The sequence below is a fragment of the Apaloderma vittatum genome, unplaced genomic scaffold, assembly GCF_000703405.1.
Source record: "Apaloderma vittatum isolate BGI_N311 unplaced genomic scaffold, ASM70340v1 scaffold8525, whole genome shotgun sequence".
Taxonomy (NCBI): domain Eukaryota; kingdom Metazoa; phylum Chordata; class Aves; order Trogoniformes; family Trogonidae; genus Apaloderma; species Apaloderma vittatum.
In genome coordinates, this window is record NW_009718750.1 from 8,972 (window position 1) to 29,450 (window position 20,479).

Here is a 20,479-nt window from a genome sequence, read left to right on the forward strand (position 1 = left end):
CAACAGCATAAGGAGAAGTGGAGTGAATCTGGAAAGGCAGGCTACTCACAGATTGAACCTGAAGCTGCAGGTCGTTTTTCTCTTGCAACAGGGTCACCATTTTCTCCTCCAGCTCTTTCCTCTTTGCCTCAGACTTTGCAAGCTCTTCTTTGGTTTTCTCAAACTCCTCCTTCATGTTGGCTATCTCCTTCTCAGATTCAGCGCTCTTCAGCAGCGGTTTCATCTTGAAGTACAGCTTCATCCAGGGCCAGTGCTTCACATTCATGAATGCACGAACATTGTATTGGATGATATAAATGGATTCTCTGAAAACACACAAATACACAGTTTATGAGGCTGGTGAGTCTTGGGTTGGAAAAACACCGTACAGTATCAGTGTTTTCCTGGAGGAACTTCTGCATAAGACTTTTTTCCTCACCTCCCTTGCTTTTATTAAAGAGTCATTTCTAGGCCCTTGATTTCAGAATGGTGGGTTCAGTAGCATGAACAATAACTATGTCTGGGTATAAGAAAGAGTTGCAAACATCATATTAGAAAGTGTTAAGACAGAAACTGAAAACAAAAAGGACATCTTCTTATGGTATTGAATGCAAAAATACATTGTTGATGTCCACAGTTCAAGGGAATATTAGACAATTCCTTGCAGAGAAATCCGGTAAGATTAATTGAATTCTGAGATACTATTCCTGGCTCAGGAAGCCCCTGTGCTAAATATATACTGCAGAGCATTACAAATAAAAGCAGCTGGTTGGCAGAGCATCCTATACATTAATGCAATCCTTGCTCCCCCTAAAGCTTTCACTTGTCAACAACACTTGAGACAATTTGCTTGACTTGCCCAATTTTGCCACTCCCACACTCTAAAATTTTCATGATTCATCCCATCTCAAAGTGAAAGAGCTGAAAGGAAAAGGGTATGGAATACTTTCTCTGAACAAGCCAGAATTGTTCATCTTAGATGATGGAGCCATGAAAGAAAAAGGAGAGCAGAGAGTGATTATATGCCATTCCTTACAAAACGTGTGTGATCCAATGGAAGTATTGGACCATGTGTTCAAGGCAGACAAGCCTTAGCACTTGTTTAGTTGGCCATCTCTGTCACAGGGCTCTAAAAACGCTGGAAATGCTAGGTGCATTCCTGGAGAAAAGGGGCACTGTTAAATACTAAATATCATGGCCCAGATGCGTGGTCCAATTGCTAAATAGCCATTGCCAGAATTTGGGAGGCTGTAACAAGGAAACTATTAGTCTGTGCATGCTCTGTTTCCCCTAGTCTTTCTAAGGATTTTTCCCAAGGATGCACTTTTTATTTTTTATTTTTTTTTTGCCTAGGACAGGTACTGTGTTGCTGGATTTTTGGTCTGACATGGTACTTTGTTAGTATTTTCTTACATTACCTTCTTGCATTCATCTTTTTAAATTCAATTCTCATGAGGTACCCTCTGCACATAGCTTGTGTGTGAGTGATGAGGCTCACAAGCTTCTCATCTCTCATCTCTTCTAGCAGTCCCAGGAGACCTGCCTTGAAGAACACCTAGAACATAAAAGAGGGTCAGATAGTTTGAGTCTTAGGCAGATACGTGACCATTGGCAGCTGATGCAGGGTAGCACAGGGCAGTACAGGAGAAATGTCTGCAGAGTAACAGTTTAACAGCTAGAGAAATTTTGTGTTGGTATGCCTATCCTCAGTTTTCCTGTGATTCGTGACAAATCACTTTATGTATGATCTAACCACATCATTGCAGGGTTATTTGATGCCTGGGATGGGAAATATCTATAGCAGTTATCAAAACTCATCTGTAGTTATTAAAACAAAGAGTTAACTTTCAATTTAGTAATATATCTTACTCTCTCTCTTCATTGTACCTTACCTTTCTATGTCAGGCTCAAGATTTGCTCTGTAAACTGACAGAAAGCTTGAGAAGCGCACATGATGATCATAGAATCATAGAAACATCAGGTTTGGAAAGAACCTTAAGATCATCAAGTCCAGCCTACAGCCCTACACCACCCTAACACTAAACCATCTCCTGAAGTGCCACATCCAGCCTTTTTCTAAACACGTCCAGGGATGGTGACTCCACCATCTCCCTCAGCAACCCATTCCAGTGCTTCACCACCTTTTCGGTGAAGAAGTTTTCCCTAATATCCATTCTAAACTTCCCCTAGCACAACTTGAACCCATTCCCTCCTGTCCTATCGCTATTCACTAGGGAGAAGAGGCCAACACCTGTCTCACTACAGCTGCCTGTCGGGGAGTTGTAGAGAGTGATGTCTCTTCAGTAGTGTAGGTGACTGGGTTTTGCCCAGAGATACTACTGCCGTGGTTCTGCTGATCAGAGCTTCAGTGTCTTGCCTGACACTGCTTTGGATATGGAAGTTAGACTTGTGACTGTGCCTAAATCCCCTGAAAACTCTGACTGTCCAAACTTGCCTGAGCCAGTCTAACGTGCACCAAAACAAAGGAGTGCAGCTGGCAGGAGAAAAGGGCAACACTAGTTCTAGTTGCAGCCGCACTGGCTCATTCTGGTAGAGTGGTGTTCCCAGGGCTGACGGTGCTACCCCTCATATCTAACACCAGAACCAGTTCAGTTTTTTGTACACTTTCTCGTTAGTGTTGTGCTTTGTTTCTAATCATCGTGAAGGCTGATTTCATATGCAAGAAGTACATTCAACGAACTAAATCTTTTGCCATTAATTATACCCCCTCTTCCACAAGGACTTTACCTTGGTGTGGCCAAATCTGTACTGGTTGTGATCAACGTCAATGGAAGAAAGAAGCTTTTCTGAAGCCTTTTTGCTGTCGATGAATTGGCCTTCTGGAATGGCTGAGGCATTCAGAATCTTGTACCTGTGGTAAGACAGGTTGCAAGGACTAGTTGCAAACAGGGTGAAGAAAATAGGATCCATCACATATCTTAAAATATATGAGAGCTGAGCTATCTGAAAGTGATTGAATATGCCATCTGAAATGTAGGCTGTCTTGCCTGAACACAACGTGATGACAAGGGGCCACGTCTGCACTTCAGAGGAATCTGTTGGCTGTGTAACAACGCAGTATGTTGTTACATACAAAATTAATGTGCATACTTAAGAGTGTCTGCAGGTCCAGGAATTAGGAAGAACATAGTGAGAATGTGCCAACCTCTTCTCATCTTGTCTCATTGATCAGAGGAACGCTACTCACATTAAAGTTAAAAATGAATTAGAACTGCTAACAAAAATCAGCTATATTCCAAAGGGAATATAGATCTTGCACAGTTCTCAGTCTTCACAATTTGTACCGTGGAATCCTTAGCATGCGTATTGTTTTTGTATCTATACTCTGGGAGACTTACAAAGAGCAGTCGACAATGCCACTTAATTCCTTATACTACAAGCATTTTGCCTCTCTTTGAATCATTGGGTATTGAGCACAAAATGGAAATTATATTGGTTCTGATGAATTAAGAAATCTCTGATGTGATCAAAGAGAGAAACACTGGAGTGACCTAAGACCATATTAATGACTTGCTTCCCTCAAATGCCACTGATCTAGTCTGCTTCAGATGGTGTCTCTCCATGATGTCAGTGCAATTGTCACTGGTGGTGTAAGTTTATTGAGGCCTTATCTTAACAGGCAGTAATAACTGAAGACCTACCGTTGCTTAAAGTCCGCATAAAGGATTCTACTTGGAAACCCCTTCCTGCAAATTCGGATGCCTTCTAGCACCCCGTTGCACCGCAGCTGATGCATCACCAAGTAATGGTCCATTTCACCTTAAACAAAATACATCTATCATGATTCTCATCTTCTTCCAAAGAATCTCCCTATGGTATATTAGCGTTCCAGAATGATTTCCCTTTTTAGGTAAAATTCACGCAGTACTCGATTAAATATGCAGGAAGTGAAGATAGAACATTCCTTGAGTTCACACAAGTTGCCTTGTTCAGTGAGCTCAACTCTACTAAGAATGCTAGGGCTGGCAGTGCTTGGGAATTGCCAGTGGCTCGAAGACCTAAGGCCGTGTTACTCAAAAACATCAGGAGAGTGCTTTAGGAGGCCAGCTGAAAAATCTTCAAGAGCACCAGCACCCTCATTGGTTATAGTTAGAGATTGCACCAAGTAGAGTGCAGTACCATCCAGACAATCAGCTCTTCACATTATGTAAGATTAGACTTTAGACCTAGCATGCAAGCATTGACTAAAACTTGATTAGATTTGATAGCTAGATAGGAGTGGATAAGCAGGTTGCTTAAAGCTGTCACTGTGCCTGTAGAGAACAGTTGATTAAAATTATCGTTCTCCTCCTATAATATCTATTGGATATAATGATCAACTGTATTTCCAGGTCTTGCTCCCAAGTATTACAAAGTACATCTGGCCGAGTGAAACCCTCTTTGAATCACTTTGTCATGCAGACATTAATTAGAGTGGTCCATACCCTTAACTTTATCTTTTCAATGTAATCAATAAAGATCTACCCAAAGAATTGTTAGAAAAGTTGAGCATAAGCAGCCTAAAACCAGCCAAACTCAGAAGTTACCCAGTTTCTCTTCCTTCACTTCATCATCCTTATTTCACTCACACAGTACTACTTTTCTTAAAAGGAAAATGTCAACATTCCCTCTGAGTCACCTCTGTCAAAACAACTGACTGAACACTAAAATGACAGCTGTATCTCACAAAGTAATTCCTTCAAATATGCTTTTCTATTTTAGTAGTTTTCCTTAATTCTCCCATACACTTTCTCGACTCTCAAGACCCCAGTGGGATTCCCCTTTCTTCACTTTAGGATATGAAGCGTGGACATTTCCATTTGGGCTTCATTTATCGTCAGTGGAGTCAAACAGTTTCTTCTAGGATGTGATTCATCGCATCCTAAGATAGATATATAAAAGGTGCCAGATGAGTCATACCTTAAAATGCCAGCTTCTCTCCACCAAATATAAAAGGAGTTTAGATGAATAGCTGAAATGCAAATGTCATACATGTGTGTGTTGCTTAAATCCTGCTTGTGGTCTTTGGGGTTACACAGAGAGACGTAAATAAGAAAGGAAATAAATGTTCTGAAATTGGTCTTCTGTTTCCTGAGCAGATTAAATAGATGCTAAGCTCCTTTTCCTAGTAATCCTGTTGCATCCACTACATTCTACCAGTATGTACCTTATCATGCTACCACTACCAGACTGCATAATGATTAAACTCTTAAGACCCACACAGGCAAGTCTCTCCCCTAGTACTTGAATTTAATGACCATATGAAAATACTCCCCAGATTGACTGTTCTCGGTGACCAAAACCTTTGTGAGAGTTTAATATTTAATTAAATAAAGGAAAAAAAGTAGCTTCATACAAAAATGATTTCCAAGTGCTGGCAGGACCCAGCAGCTTGTATGTGGAATTGTACAAATGATATATGGTTTCTTTGACAGTCCTCCAGCTCAGTGAATCAGATCCTAACACTGAATATTTAGAAACTGGTAAGTGGTCTTGGGCAGAACCCAACAGTTCTGAGTGACACACTATTGCTTAAAACTAGGCATTTATTAAGGATTTGCTAATGCGGTTACCCTCAACAGACAATTTTATCAGCTGTAATCAGTCCCATCTTTATAGTCTTCAGCTCTGTACACACATTAAACAAAGATGGGTAAAGTGTCATTGACCATGTAGTGCTCAAAATTCTACTGTCAGGGTAAACAATACAAGGAGTTTTACTTGGGCACTGTCCAGTAGACCAACCCCCCTAAGAGCTTCACATGCAGAGGGAGCTGTTCTGGAAGAAGCTGGTGTGGAAGCCAAGCAGGCCAATTCCCGACAGTCCCATGTCTTGAGAGCGTAGTGACAGGCTTACCAGGTGTCTTGGTCTCATTGGGAATCAGGCAACGCACAAAGTGAGGATGGGTACTTCTCAAGTTTGTCATCAACTTGTTTAGATTTTCCTGTGATAGAACCAAACATGGGTTTGAGCTTTGAGCTACAAAGCTTTTGCATTCTTATTCAAATGTCAAGGAGTTATAGAATCACAGGACGGTTTAGGCTGGAACAGGCCTTTGAAGATCACTGAGTCAAACATGGGCAGGGACATCTTTTACTAGACCAGGTTTCTAAAAGCCCCATCCAGCCTGGCTTGAACACTTCCAGGGAGGGGCCATCCACAACTTTCTGGGCAACTTGTTGAGTGTCTCACCATCCTCATTCTAAAAAAAGTCCTTCCTTATGTCCAGTCTAAAATGTCCCTCTTTCAGTTTAAAACTATTATCTCTTGTTCTGTCACTACAGGCCTTTGTAAATAGTTTTTGTCTTTCTCATAAGCCCTCTTTTGTATATTGAAAGGCTGCAGTAAGATCTCCCTGAAGCCTTCTCTTGTCCAGGCTGAACAACCCAACTCTCTCCTTCTTTCTTTCCAGTAGAGGTGTTCCAGCTCTGAGATCATTCTTGTGGAAGCATTGCTCATTTAGAAGGAAATTCACGTACCCTGAACACAGCGGACACTGTCTGGAAAGAGCCTCCCTTCTTCTTAGCACCTTTCTTGCCACTACCACTATCACCTTGGAAAAAGCAGATAGGAGGTTAATGGTTAGAGAAAGCAATGTGTTTTATAAGCCTCATCTTCCTTTCTTTGGTCATGAGTCAATAAAATAATTAATTTTTAATTTTAAATACTGATCCACTGCTGCGTGAGAGATTTAGTGAAGTGCTGCTAGTTGGTTGTTGATCGGTGCATGGTTTATTTGGTCTCAGATGCGTTATTTAGGTTGCACCATACTGTGTGTGGCTTTGGTGGTATGAAACACTATGGCCTGACATAAGTTTTGTAACTGTACTCTGTACTACCAATCACATTGCTTTTACTTATAGACACAGCCCAATTATTACTTTTTTGAATTAGATGAAAAGATCATCAGTGGACACCCATTCTTCAGTGCAGTGAAATCTTAAAAAACCAAATATCTCCTAATCCAGTGTTCTGCATTCTGGCAACCCCAATGCAGGAAGCAAATTATAGTCTCAGGAATGCAAGTCCAAGCAGCTCAGAGTATTTTTGTATTTGCTTCAACATTGAAGGCAATCAAATCAAGACTTAAATGGAGTATTTGTGCACTGAACTTCATACCTTAACCAAAATTTTATCTCCACAATCTTTTTTTCTCCCCTTCCTTATATTGGTGGGCCACAGCTGACTCATCCTCAGTATTTCCTAGGAGCTTGCTCAGACATGTGTTACGTCAGCCAAACTGAACCGCAGCAAAGTCCCTGTGCAGCCCTCTTGAGCTTCGAACCCTGCTGTCCATATGCCTGATGGCTGAGTTGACTACTACTGCATACTGCCACTTCTGCGTGCCCAGCATCCAGGCTGCCGGAATATGGATTTTCTTGTGCAAAAGTCTGTGTGAACATTTGTGTTAAGGCAAACCTACTGACTGTCCAACTTGATGGTCTTCAGCCCTTCAGCCACAAAAAAGTTGGATGGCTCTCTAGTGCCCTTAGAGGACTTCTAAATCGTAAAGTGCTTGCACTTCACATGCATATTTGGCACTTGCCTAGAGATGAGTAACCACGCACATGATTCACAGCACTGTAAGTCAGGAAACATACACCTCCTGACACTTTGTTTTGCACTTGCTGAGTTTTATTTCTGCATCACATGAAAGTGGTGATTTCAGCAGTTCTGCATGATGGTATCTTAGTTTTTGCATATCTGGGTGCACACAAGGACAAGTTCACATTAGGGAATGATAGAGAGGTGAGAGTATACCACAGAGAGGAGAGGCAGAAGTAGAATCTAGCTGATTCTTGCCTTATCAATCGTCACTTACTTGTTTCTGCACCAGCGTAGTTAGAGAAAAGGAAGGACAGCAGCTTCAAGGATGATTTCTGGTACAGCCCCACAACAGTTTCGTTCAAGGGATCCTTGTTCTTGTCAAGCCAACCAGAGATGTTGTAGTCCACCGTGCCAGCATAGTGCATCAGTGAAAAGTGAGCCTCAGCCTTGCCTTTGACAGGCTTTGGCTTCTGGAAGTTGTTGGACTTGCCCAGGTGCTGGTCATAGAGCTTGTTCTTGAAAGAGGTGTCAGTTGCCTTGGGGAACATGCACTCCTCTTCCAGGATGGAGAAGATGCCCATGGGCTGGAAGAGATATGAATACATGAAGAAAGTAAGCGATGGGAAGAGGAAAAGTAAATAAAATGCCACCTTGAATATGATTTGTGGCTTGTTTCAGTGATTGCAGTCTGTACTGCACAATACATCACTAGTTACTGTAATAATCTGGCAGGCTATAATTAGTCTGTGTTGCTCAAGCTACTACCAGTGAATGTAGCAGCTTGACAATAGTGTTTACATGCATCATTGAAGGGAAGGCTATGTATTATAATCAATTGTTTCGATCATCTTTATCCTACGTTGTTAGAAGGTAGGTTGGAGCATTGTGTTTGTGGGACTGATGCTGTTGCATGTGTCTGTTACAAGCCATAAGGTCAGTGTGAGCTTAATTTGATGGCTCCTCAGGACCGTGCATAGGTTAATATCTAAGAACTCCTGTTCTGGCTCCAGTGAATGTGCATGATGGATCAGATTTTCCTCACCTTCTATGGAGTGTAGATGGCAATAATCTGACAGTTTAGAATGTTCATAGATTTTTAATTTGTCTCAGAATTTCACAGAATCCTAGAATCATAGGAACATCGAGGTTGGAAAGGACCTGAAGATAATCAAGTCCAACCTACAGTCCTACATCACCCTAACACTAAACCATCTCCTTAAGTGCCACGTCCAGTTGTTAAATCACTAACAGAACATATTTTATAAGAGTCGTTAAATCACTAACAGAACATATTTTATAAGAGAGCTGCATCCTAGAAGAGCACTTCTTTCCTGTCAGTGCAGAAGAGACTGCATTAGAGCTAGAAGCGCACTTGTTTCCTGTCAGTGCAGAAGAGACTGCATTAGATCACTGTAGGTGTTCTGATTCCCCTGGCTCTAATACTCTATATTGCATAGATATGGGACACAAAATGTGTGGGCACTGAACAGTGGGAGTAGATTTTGGGTGTTAAATATAGCAATAGGCAACAGGCACTAGCTGTGAATGGTAGCGCTGCCTGTAGATGCTTTTCTGTGGTGGGAGGTGTGGCAGGTTAGCAAGGTTGGCCTGTGTGAAAAGGCAGAGCCCATGAGTATGAATATTAAGCAGTGAATATCCATGTGGGATGGCTGAATCAGTCACTGGGCACTGGGCATGAATGATAGTGCTGGGAGAGATACCTCTCTGCTCCTGAGGAGGAAGATGTTGGGTACGTGCACACTGGATTTGCACACGATGTATAAGTGCTGTGCACAACCACTGGACACTGGCTTGTAGCAGTGAGGGGATAATTCCCATTAAGATCCCCAGTGCCGTAACAGTGGGCAGCAACACAAGGGTCAGAAAGAGTTGTGTCACTATACCAAGAACTTAATTCTGTCCATTACTGCAAGGAGTAAGACTTGAGGTTCACCTTGCTGGTAAAGTCACCAGATTAACATCATGTTCCCCTTCTCCCTTCCAGCCCAGCCGTGTTGATCACGAAATAATTGCCTGTGCAGAGGCAGCCTTTCATTCCGAAAGCTTTGGGTTTATCAACTGACTCTTCTTATGTGAGAGGGTCATTCAACAGTAATATGTTAATTTGTTAAGAGTACCTGTACTAAATTACCATGGAAGAAATCTGCTCTCCTAAAATGAAAAGATTACCTTCTCAATGAGCTCAATGCAGGCAGCCAGGTCCATCCCAAAGTCAATGAACTCCCACTCAATTCCTTCCTTCTTGTACTCCTCCTGCTCCAGCACGAACATGTGATGGTTGAAGAACTGTTGCAGTTTCTCGTTGGTGAAGTTGATGCACAGCTGCTCCAGGCTGTTGAACTGCAAATTCAAAATATGAAAAAAATTCCCGTTACGTTGGAAAAGTCATCGGTGGGCAAACATACTTACTGTAACTCACATCAAAAATTTCAAAGCCAGCAATGTCCAGGACACCAATGAAATGCTGCCTGGGCTGCTTGGTATCCAGCTGTTGGTTGATTCGAACAACCATCCACAGGAACATCTTCTCGTAGACTGACTTAGCCAATGCACCCACTGAATTGTACACCTGAAGAAACACAGACATGGCAGTAATGGACGTTGAGTTAGCTCTGAAGTTGAAAGAACTGTCTGAACAAATTGATAAGCTGGTCAGCTGTCTAGGTACCTGTTGGACATTTTGTCCTTTAGTGACATATTCATTTCCAACTTTCACCCGGGGATAGCATAAAGCCTTGAGCAAATCAGCAGAATTCAGACCCATCAGGTAGGCAGCTTTGTCAGCCACTAGGATCAGAGACAGCAAACGAGTTCAAAAGACAAAATAAAAAGGTGTCTTGGTTCTCTAGTGTGTTTATGTTACAAAGTCCCTACTTTCTGCACTTCTCAAATGCACCTGTGGTCAAGGGAATCTCCTCTCCAATTCCACAGAGAATGTTTCTCCCCAGCACAGGCAGTGCTGCCTGCAGCACACCTGGAGGGCTGCAGCAATGCTTTGGCTCTGTATCTCTGTTTCCTTTTGGAGCATAAATTAAATAATTGACTTTGCGTAATTTGCAACAAAACTAAAAAAAATAGTTTGTGGGAGAGAAAATCATTCTCCAAGTGTTGTACGCTTCATGGGACAGCGTTGCTGGCTTGTCTCCTGGTGCAGTTCACAAGCAAACTCTGCAGTCAACACTACCTTCTGTGCTGTCGGGCTCCGCCTGCTCCTCCCGTTGCTTCTGCTTGAACTTCATGTTCCCGTAATGCATGACGGCCCCCGTTAGCTTGTACATCCCCACCTTCTCGTCGGGGCTGAAGCCCAGGATGTCCACGGCATTCTGCAGAGGCAAAGGCCAAGTTGTGAAAGAGTGGAGAAGCACAACAGGTGAATCTCAAGGTGCTGTTAAAAGGCACGTGTGCTGGGGTGGGAAGGTGGGGTTTCTCCCCTGCCTCCCCACCTCCCTGCCCACCCGTGTTCCACGGCACTCACATCGGTCGCCAGCAGCTCCTCGCTGTCATCAATACTGGCAACAGTGACTTCTCCTTGGCTCACGTAGGGGAAGTCGTAGGGGTTGGTGGAAATAAGGAGGAGATCTGCGGGTATACAGGGTGCCTTTGGTGGCATCGGGGCAGATCACAGGGGGAAGAGAAAGCACTTGCTGAGCCAAGACCAGAACCAGTGGCACTCACCAATGAGCTCCGGCTTCTTGTTGGACATTATCTGGTAAAAAATATGATAGCTTCTTTCACTGGCTAGCTGGAAGGTCACTCGGGATTTCTCCAGAAGATCTAACCAAAAGAGAGATGATGTTAGTCTCCTGGTAAATTTGAGATCATAAATGCACAAATTCTACAGGCACTGACTTGTTCCAACTCACAGGTTTCGATATCCGCAGAGGCTAGTTTGCCAGTTGTTCCAAAGTGAATCCGGATGAATTTTCCCTGTCAAGCAGTAGAGATCAACCCACAGGTTAGAGTGATCAATGAATGAGACATATCAGATGCCTGCGTTCCAACACATCTGAGATGAACTCACAAAGCGTGAGGAGTTGTCGTTCCTCACAGTCTTGGCATTGCCAAAAGCCTCCAGCAGTGGGTTGGCCTGGATGATCTGATCTTCCAGAGTTCCCTAGTTAGCAGAGAAAACACTTCTTACCAAACTGCACTGTTGATTGATAATACATATTGCAAAGGTGATACTGCAAATAGATAATTTTTACACTTCATATGTGAATTTAACCTAAAGTTGAGCTGATTTTTAAATCAGGCAGTACTCCTGAGTATTGTGATTGCTTTCAAAGGGAGCATGCTGAAAGATGGGTTTGTAATTTGTTTGCTTCTTGTACCTGCTGTCATATGTTTGGTATCGTATGCAGAATCAGTACAGTGGAGTTCAGGGAGTTTGGAATCTGTGTGAGAGATGTGTTTCCACATTCCCATTCACAAAGGCCATGACAGCTAAAGAAAGTGTAAAAATTCTGGGAATTTTTTTTCTGGAGATTACTTGAGCTCAGGACTCACAGCCTTTAATAGGAAGCCCCTAGCAAGAGAGAGCATAAAGTTCTGCAATTGCATTCAAACAACCAGCAGCCTTTCTGAATGCAGAACTACATCTCCAGACATGGTTCAAAAAGGAGAGTGGGACATGGACAAAGACTGAGACTCAAATACCAAACTTAAAAAAACAACAGGAACTTTCTGAGTTTTCTGCTGCATGACTGAAGAAGGAATGATCAGTGTGTGAAGTTTTGATGTTGTATCACTCTTGTTAACTGCAAAAATATAGGAAGAGAAAAGATTCTGTGGCATTATGTCTCTCGTTTTCTGTGGAATACGAGCAAGGAAGCAGGGTCACCGTTTGCTTATTTGGAATGATAGAGCAAAGCGTTTCTCAAAGCATCTCACCTACTCATGATTGATTCCTGTGTAGTCAGGGCATGAAAGTGTTGCCAGGGATAATTTCCAAGACAGAGATGGAAAAAAAAGAATCAGACAAAAATAAACCACTTTTTATCCAGATGAAAGATGAGCAGCACAGCTGAAGTGGCTGCATCTTTGTACGTGGTGTTCAGGGCAGCCTTTAGCATCTTGCAGTGGAGAGAATGCCATTCCCAATCCGGTCTGCAGATGGCACAACCGGTTTAAATTAGCTTTTATTAGTCCACCATGAAGGTGGACCCTGTAACATTAAGGCAACACAGTAGCACATGAAGCCCGCAGTTTTTTCCCTTTTTTTTAAATTTTAATTAAGGCAACACAGTAGCATATGAAGCTCTAGATATTTTTATTTTTTTAAATAAAAAAATCTCAGCTCGCTAAAGTAATACCTTTTCACATGTATCTTTAATCTTTCTAAATGAACTTCCCTGTTTAAGAGAAGACCTGTGTGTGTCAGTGCAGCTGACTACATCAACACCAAACCTATTTTTTGTGCACAGCTATGACCAGGAAACTCAAAAGGGAGCATCATGCATGGGGAGCAGCATGGAAGAAGACACAGCAATTTTTTACACAATTTCGTTCTGGAGTCCTGTCTCCAGACTGACAAAGTGCTGGAGGCTGAGGCAATATTCTGGGGACATGCAGTTATGTGCTTACCTTACTCATATATTCTTGCTTGACATCTCATTTGAGCCTGCATCTGAGAGGATGCTGGGCTACACAGAACTACAACCTAAGTATTTTATTTAGTGTCCCTGTGAAGATGCACTAGTGTTACAGAGATGGTGAATATTAAAAATCTAGGGTACTCAGTAAAAACACCCAGAAGAGGGCAGAACAGGTGGCTGTCCATCTGAGAGCCAGGTGATTTTCATATCAAACATAGTCAGTACATCTCTCAGCTGTCTCAAAGTTTTTCTGAGATCAGTCCTGGCATAGTGAGCAGCTGTTGAAAGCCGAGCCCAGGAGATTCTGAAATGGTGCTGATGGAAAGAGTACTTGGCCATAACAACCCATCAATCACAGACACCTGCCTCTGAGTGTGGAAAGAATATTCAGCCTTGGAATCTCCTTAGGTTCCACTGTGCCCTTGAGTGCTCAAATAACACGCTGACACGTGTCACCCGCTTGGGTGCACATACCATCGCACAGACCGCGTCGACACACACTTGTGCCACAGGGATGTTTGTTGCCTGCTCTGCTCGGGAGTGAAGCCCACGCCTTGCAAATGCCCCAGTGGGATCAGATCGCAGCAGCTGGGCTGCTCGGCAGAAAGGGGCATCAGGGCACACGCTTTCTGCCCTGGAAGGACCCTTTCTGAGGTTGCTTTCTAACTGTCAGGCCAGTGCTTCAAGCTGTCCCAAATCTGTCCCTTTTCTTATGCTGCCCCTCAGGGCTGTTACGTTGACCGCATGCAGGAGAACAAGCCGGTGCAAACTACTGTCTGGTGCAATTGAAATTAGTCTTAACTTCAGCACAATCTCTCCGGAATCCAGAGTTCATGTAATTCCCCTGTTAATCAGAATGAACCAAGGAACAAGAGTGGCACAACCACATGGCAGTGGGAAACGACTGCTCTCTTCACACCTGCAGCCCCTCCGAGCTGTGGGTCTGGCCAGTCTCATAGGACACTGAGGGACAGATGTGGAAACAGAGTCAGCACAGCTGAATTACATTATCTTCCTCTCCGTTGTGAGGACTTCTCTGTGTAAATGGAGACTGGAGAGAAACTGAGACTTGAGCCTTTCCTACATTAAGGGAATGTTTCTTTAAGTAGAGTTCCACCAGTGTTTGGTGGGATGGGGGCTGGGAAACAGGGGTAAGCGGGTGTAGGTGTGTTGGGACTGTGCATTCTGACTCCTTGGTTGTGCTGTACTTTCTACCTTTTTATAATACTGCAACCCAAAACTACACATTGATAATTTCTGCTCTGCAGGGACAGTCTTGGACAAAAGCTAACAGACAGAGCCAGTGACATACCTGCATTTTGCCAGGCTGCTGGTCTTTCTTCTTCTCACCAGTAACTGCAATTGTTGCAAAGTACTGGATGACACGCTTTGTGTTCACAGTCTTCCCGGCACCGGATTCTCCGCTGTTGAAAAGAAAACAGAGTTACAGGAAATGGGAAACATTTTTACTACTCTGTCAGCTTTGCCACACACACCAAAATATACTTACGTGATCAGGATCGACTGATTGTTACGATCTGAAAACAAAGGCACAGAAAGAGCTGATCAAATGAAGTGTGGAAGGCTTCTGTTCCTCAGACATGACTTACTGGCTTCAAGGTAAGGAGCTATACTGTAACTGCATTTCTCACTTTGTAACCACGTAAGGTAAGTTCTACCTTTGTCTGTGTGTAGATTTTCCTGTGCGCAATGGGGTGGAGCAGTCCAAAACCCAACCCCAAGTGATGGTTGTTTATAAGGTTTCCCATATACTATTTGTTTTCCTTTAAGTATAGGCCTCGGCTTAAATATAGTTTAATCAGAATCAGATTCTCTGCTGCATTCCTTCTTTACTGTATCTTTACATTCCTTACTAGGTGAGTGGGCACAAAGCCATATAACAAGCTGCTGCCTTTCCTTCAGTATCTGACAGCACAGAGATCATTCAGATGCCACAGGCAGTTAAATCTTGAGTTGTGCTGTAGGACTATGGGAGCTGTTGCCATCAGGTGATGAGAAGAACAGCATCTAAGATGCCTGAACTGCCAAGTGTTCCCTTGACCAAGCAGCCAGCCCTGCGTATATCAGGGTTTCACATTCCTGCCAAGCACTCACCAGTCAGCATGAACTGATAGGCGTTGTCAGAGATGGAGAAGATGTGTGGAGGGGCCTCCTGGCGCTTCTTGCCTCGGTAGCCAGCCACCACCTCCGGGTTGTACACCGGCAGCCACTTGTAGGGGTTGACGGTGACGCAGAAGAGACCCGAGTAGGTCTGCGAGGAAGGGACACAGCGCGTTGGCTTCCCCTCAGCCGGCAGAGCAGTTCCCCTGAGCTGCCCAGAGGAAGACTGCTGCTGGTACTTACGTAGATCATCCAGGCTGCGTAACGCTCTTTGAGGTTGTACAGCACAGCGGGCTCATGGAGGTGGGTCATCATGGCCATGTCCTCGATTTTATCAAACTTGGGAGGATTCATGGAGAAGACTTCATCATCCTTTACAGTCACAGTCTGATAAAACCAGAAGGGAACAACAGGAGAAGAAATCTAAGCCAGGGAACTGCCTGAACTGGATGATCATGTATGAGTAGAAGTTGTTATCACTTACTTTATCATCATATGTTTTAACTGTGACTTTGCCACCTTCTCTGCTCTGTATGGTACCTTTCACATACATTTGCTTGTCATCCACTACAAAACAGGCTGCCTTAGCGTCAAACGGGCGATTCTGGGCTTCAATTCTCTCCTTCTCAGACTTCCGTAAATAGGGAGCAGCTTCTCCAAAGATTGCCATCTCTGCATCTGAACTCATGGCTGAAGTTGTTCTGGAAGAATTTAGAAAAGTTTTAGTGAGCCTATGCATTTGTAATATTTATTTATTTATCCAGAAAATGATCATTGTCCAAGAATAAAAGGCAGAAGAGAGCCAATCAATGTCAAGCACTTAACTTCTGCCCCATTTTATGTATTCACTGAGAAAGTCCTAGTAAAGAAAATGCCTTTTGTACGACAGAGGTGTGTTGTTTTTGAAGACATCCCCCTTAAAAGGAATGCCTGTCTGCCCAAGTGAGGGCAGAAGGAGTATCAAGCTAGCAGTCTTCAAAAGCCTCTCTCGCTGTATTTAACACAGCTCTCAAAGCCACATACACAAAGCCACTTGGATAGTTTCCGAAGACATTTAAAAATTTAGACACAGGTAGGATCCAAAAGTTAACCAGTGGGCTCTCACACATAATTTCAAAGTCAATGTATTCTTGGCACCCTTCTGTTTTCTGTTTTAGTACCAAGCAGGGAAATTTTCTATCTATACCAAGCGCTGGAATAAACTGTGAGGGTCAATCGTCACCTATCTAAAGCCAAACCTGTTTAGCACATGAGCCAAATATAACAGAGCTTTTCAGATCTGTAGCCAAATTAGCTAATAAAGAAATATAATGCATATTGAAGGTAATAATATCATAGTGTTATCTAGGAAAATAAGTACTTGATATAACACTTCAGAGAATTTCAGTTATAAAGTAACTTTCAGCTTTTAACATATTATTTAGAGTAGCATTAGTTAGGAGTTATTAAAAGACAATCAGCATGCACCAATGTATAGCAGATATTCAGTTAGGGATTTGTGTAGTAGAAATATTTCAGAAAACTGCTTTATGCTAAATTTTATTTTGCAGTTTTAGCAATATCTAGTAAAAAACCTTCAACAAAAAGAGAAGCTGTTTGGTGCTACAGTCAGAAGGACTGGTGTGGATAATTCAGGAGTATCTGTAAATAACACAGGCAGAAATAACTTAGGCAAGAACTAGCATAAACAGGATGTTCTTCCCCAGGCAAGCTAATATACAGGCTAGCAAAAAAAAACAGTTAAACTCCTACTACTTCATGAGCTGTCTGATGCATTGTGATATTAAAGAAGATAAAAGGACAGAATTGAACAACTCAGATATATAATGCCAAGGCATCACAGTACTGAAATAATCAACATGAAGTGGTTTTATGTGCAAGAAAATGATGAAAACCATGGAAGGCATTTGTAATGCTACTTTTGGACCCATTGCTGTACAAGCGCTGACCTCTCTCAGCAAAATCTATTTACTGCAGGGTATGCACCTTGCAGGACTTTGAGGGACTGCATCTCTCGAGAGCCTTTAATACCAGGAATTTCAAAGCACAGAATCTAGAACCTTTAACTTAATTTGAAAATATTATTCTATGTATATAGAGTCCAACATTTTTTTCTATGAGATCCTGTCTAAGAGAATGACATGAAAGAAAGAGTTGAATTATTTTACAGTGTCCATGGAACCGTTAAGCAGAGCATCTCAAAATGCCAATAGCTTACCTGAAAATTTCTCGAGGGGCACAGTCTGTTAAGCTACTACATGTCTTTGATAGGAAATAATAAAATTTAGTTCGTTACACACTCATGAACAGACAAGAAGGTGTTCTCTGGGTGAATAACCTGTACTTCACTCATTTCAGCTCCGATTTCAGCGAGTGTTTTTTGCCAGTAGGATGGAAGGCACACGTGCGGAGGGTTCCTTCTTTTGCTCGAGTGACCTCTCCCAGTCACTCAATCACTAACCTTCCCCAGAAAATGTAGGAGGGGATGGTGCATATTCAGCTCCCTGTGAAGGTGACTCCTTGTCCATAAACAGATCTGTCTATCAGATAGGAGACAAGATTGTCCTGGACTTTGTTCTGGTGTCAGGACCTGTGTGGTAAGGGAAGGTCAGCATTTAATGTTCTAGACCTGATCCCAGAGGAAACTGACTTAAGGCAGGATAAGCTTTGACCCTTCTTGAATTGTACTTTGAGCCTCGCCTCTGAACACAACCTCAGTTTCAGGCTTCCAGAAGTTGTGTAGATGGCAGGGATTGAATTTTAATCGTCTATAAATCCCAGAATCCTGGGTTACGTCACAAAAAGACATTACTGTCGCTGCTTCTTATGTCCTCTTGGCTAAATTTTGAGTATCTGCCACTTTTCTTTACTGATAAATGGAATATTTCCTACCAAGAACACTGAATATGCTTCTATTGATTGTAATAGCATATATCCATTTCAGTGAGCCTGGTTCTACAACACAGTCTTTTGCCACCTGCCCTTGCCATTGTCTGGGTGAGTTTCACTCATTGCTCAGGATCAATTAGCAAAACCATATGTTATTTATTAAACCCTTACCTTCAGAGAGCTCAGGAGGAAATCTGCTTTCAGTATCTGTGTAGAATGGTTAAAGAAAGGACAGAGAGAGTTAGATCAAAACCAGTGCATTGTCTTGGGCCTATGATCTATCAAATATTTATACACCTTGTGCAGTCTCTCCCAACAGCTGGAACTGTACATGGAGCTTTACAGCTCTTGAGCTAGTGCCAAATTCCACAGAAAGTCTTGTGTTCCTCCCCACATTACTGTGATCTGCTGAAAACAAGTCTAATGTCTAGGAAAAGACAAGCTACATGACATATATTCTCCCAGTCAACTACAACTGCCTTCAGCATTAATTTTTCTGTGCCTTTCATAGGACTGGGAGGTAACAAAGTTGGTAGAAGGACCCCCAAGGAGTGGCATGGCATGTCTCTTCTGCTTTGGCTTGTGCCACCACACAGGAGTGGCTTGGGTCATATAACCTTGGCATGGCACTTAAAGCATGACCCAAAATGTTAGAAGTGAGGAGTAAGAAGAAAGTGCCCCTACATATTCCACTTCTTTGCAGAGATGTTGTCGTCAGAGAGTAGGAAGCGGATGGAACTTACCGTGAGATGCTGAGGTAACAAAGATTGAGGTTGCCTTCAGCTGGTGCTCTTTATATGTAACATCCTGCCCACGCAGCATTCAAGCACTCTATTTTTGGTCAATAATAATTTACTCTTATTTGTAAACGTGTTGAAGCTCTGATCTCTCTGCTAATTACTCAGAGATGGGATTGGTTTAAGGTTGTATGGAGTCAGCTGCACTGACCTGTTCTTTTCACATTACTCTGTGCCAGGATGGAGGATGGAGGAATCCAAAGACAGCTCTGATAATGCCAAATAAGGCAACACTTGGCTCCTGACTGGAAGAGCTTGCTTTAACCAACAAGATTTTTTTTTATAATTGTGCACAATTATTTTTTAAGAAAGATCCCATCCTGTTATTTCTGTCTGTCTGCACATACTGATAGAGAAAGAGGAAGACTTAGTGAGGCAGATTTTTTTTCTCATTAACTTTCCTTACACCACTTTATGGGGTGCTGGCAAGCCCCAAACCAGTCTCAAGCTTGGGACAGAATAAGACAACTGCCAGCTTATGGACCACAGGACACACTTGCAGTCCTGATCTGCAGATTTACGGTATCTGAAGCCTGCAGGCACACTCAAGGTATCAGCCTGTGGGAATGTCCCTGGCTTCTGTGTCACTCCAATATCCTGTCGAAGATGTTGTGCAGCAGGCTGAACATCAAACCAAAATAATTTTGTTTTGCTCCTTAAGGGTATGTGGAAGGATAGTGACTCCTCTGAAATTGTTTATTCCAGCAGGACTGCCAGATCAGTGACCTGTGAGTTGAGAAACTAAGGCTAAAGGGGGAATCAGGAACGATGTACGCAGAGACACAGCTCTGACAGAACAACCACAGAGGCAATGAGAGGAAACAAGCCTCGCCAGCGGCAATAATTGAGGGGCTATGGAGAAAATACAGGTGCCGCTTCCAGGAAGATCAACCTGGACTTTGTGACGGATAAAACTGTGAACCAGGGTTGGGGTGGGAGCAGGAACTGACAGAGCTGTACAGACGTGTGAGGGGATGTGCTGGGGAAGGGGGAACGGGGAGGAACAAAGAGGCGTGTAAATAGAAAAGCTCATAAAGGGAGCAGTCACATGTAAAACAAGGCATCAGTGTAACACTGATTTATTAGACAAAGCTGTGTGGGGATAGAACATTATGGTAGGATGGTGTTCTCCACTCCTTTCATCCTCTCTAGTTATGGATCTACACTTCTCCAAACATGTTGGGAGTTTGCTGCACAAAACTATCACCAGCCTCATTCCTAGTACATAAGCGTTCGGTTGAAGTCCTTCTGTGCTCCTGAGCCCAAGTCTGTCCCTAACTGTGTCCTCAACCGTCACCTATCTCTAACCCAAGCTATCCATGTCTGTGTGCTGTCCCTGCTGTTGCTGAGGTTGGTCACTTGTAGTTTCCAGTCTGAGGTCCTTAGTTAATGTATTTATTGCCCTAGATTAGCCTAGGAATCCATCACAACATTTTCTTGCTTTTTATGTCCTGTTCTCTCTGCTTAAACTATATATTCCCAAGTCTGTGTGCACTTGCCATTTCTGCAACAGACTAATCAGTCTCTCA

At 42.9% G+C, this 20,479-nt stretch overlaps 1 protein-coding gene across 1 annotated transcript in view; it reads right to left on the reverse strand.

Moving 5' to 3' along the window:
* LOC104274664 (myosin-13) overlaps window positions 1-15,952 on the reverse strand; it is a gene marked incomplete at its 3' end in the record, with an annotated part of 24,571 nt that extends 8,619 nt beyond the window's left edge. Inside the window, exons 1-20 of the mRNA XM_009870357.1 lie at window positions 15,749-15,952; window positions 15,508-15,651; window positions 15,259-15,415; window positions 14,654-14,681; window positions 14,456-14,567; window positions 11,571-11,663; window positions 11,413-11,476; window positions 11,225-11,323; window positions 11,025-11,128; window positions 10,734-10,872; window positions 10,218-10,336; window positions 9,969-10,118; window positions 9,719-9,889; window positions 7,803-8,112; window positions 6,460-6,533; window positions 5,837-5,924; window positions 3,642-3,759; window positions 2,728-2,851; window positions 1,398-1,534; window positions 50-305 (exon numbers count right to left, since the gene is read on the reverse strand). Coding sequence (XP_009868659.1) covers window positions 50-305; window positions 1,398-1,534; window positions 2,728-2,851; window positions 3,642-3,759; window positions 5,837-5,924; window positions 6,460-6,533; window positions 7,803-8,112; window positions 9,719-9,889; window positions 9,969-10,118; window positions 10,218-10,336; window positions 10,734-10,872; window positions 11,025-11,128; window positions 11,225-11,323; window positions 11,413-11,476; window positions 11,571-11,663; window positions 14,456-14,567; window positions 14,654-14,681; window positions 15,259-15,415; window positions 15,508-15,651; window positions 15,749-15,952 — 2,691 coding nt within the window. The remainder of the gene's footprint in view (window positions 1-49; window positions 306-1,397; window positions 1,535-2,727; window positions 2,852-3,641; window positions 3,760-5,836; window positions 5,925-6,459; window positions 6,534-7,802; window positions 8,113-9,718; window positions 9,890-9,968; window positions 10,119-10,217; window positions 10,337-10,733; window positions 10,873-11,024; window positions 11,129-11,224; window positions 11,324-11,412; window positions 11,477-11,570; window positions 11,664-14,455; window positions 14,568-14,653; window positions 14,682-15,258; window positions 15,416-15,507; window positions 15,652-15,748) is intronic.
* Between the last annotated feature and the right edge of the window lie 4,527 nt (window positions 15,953-20,479).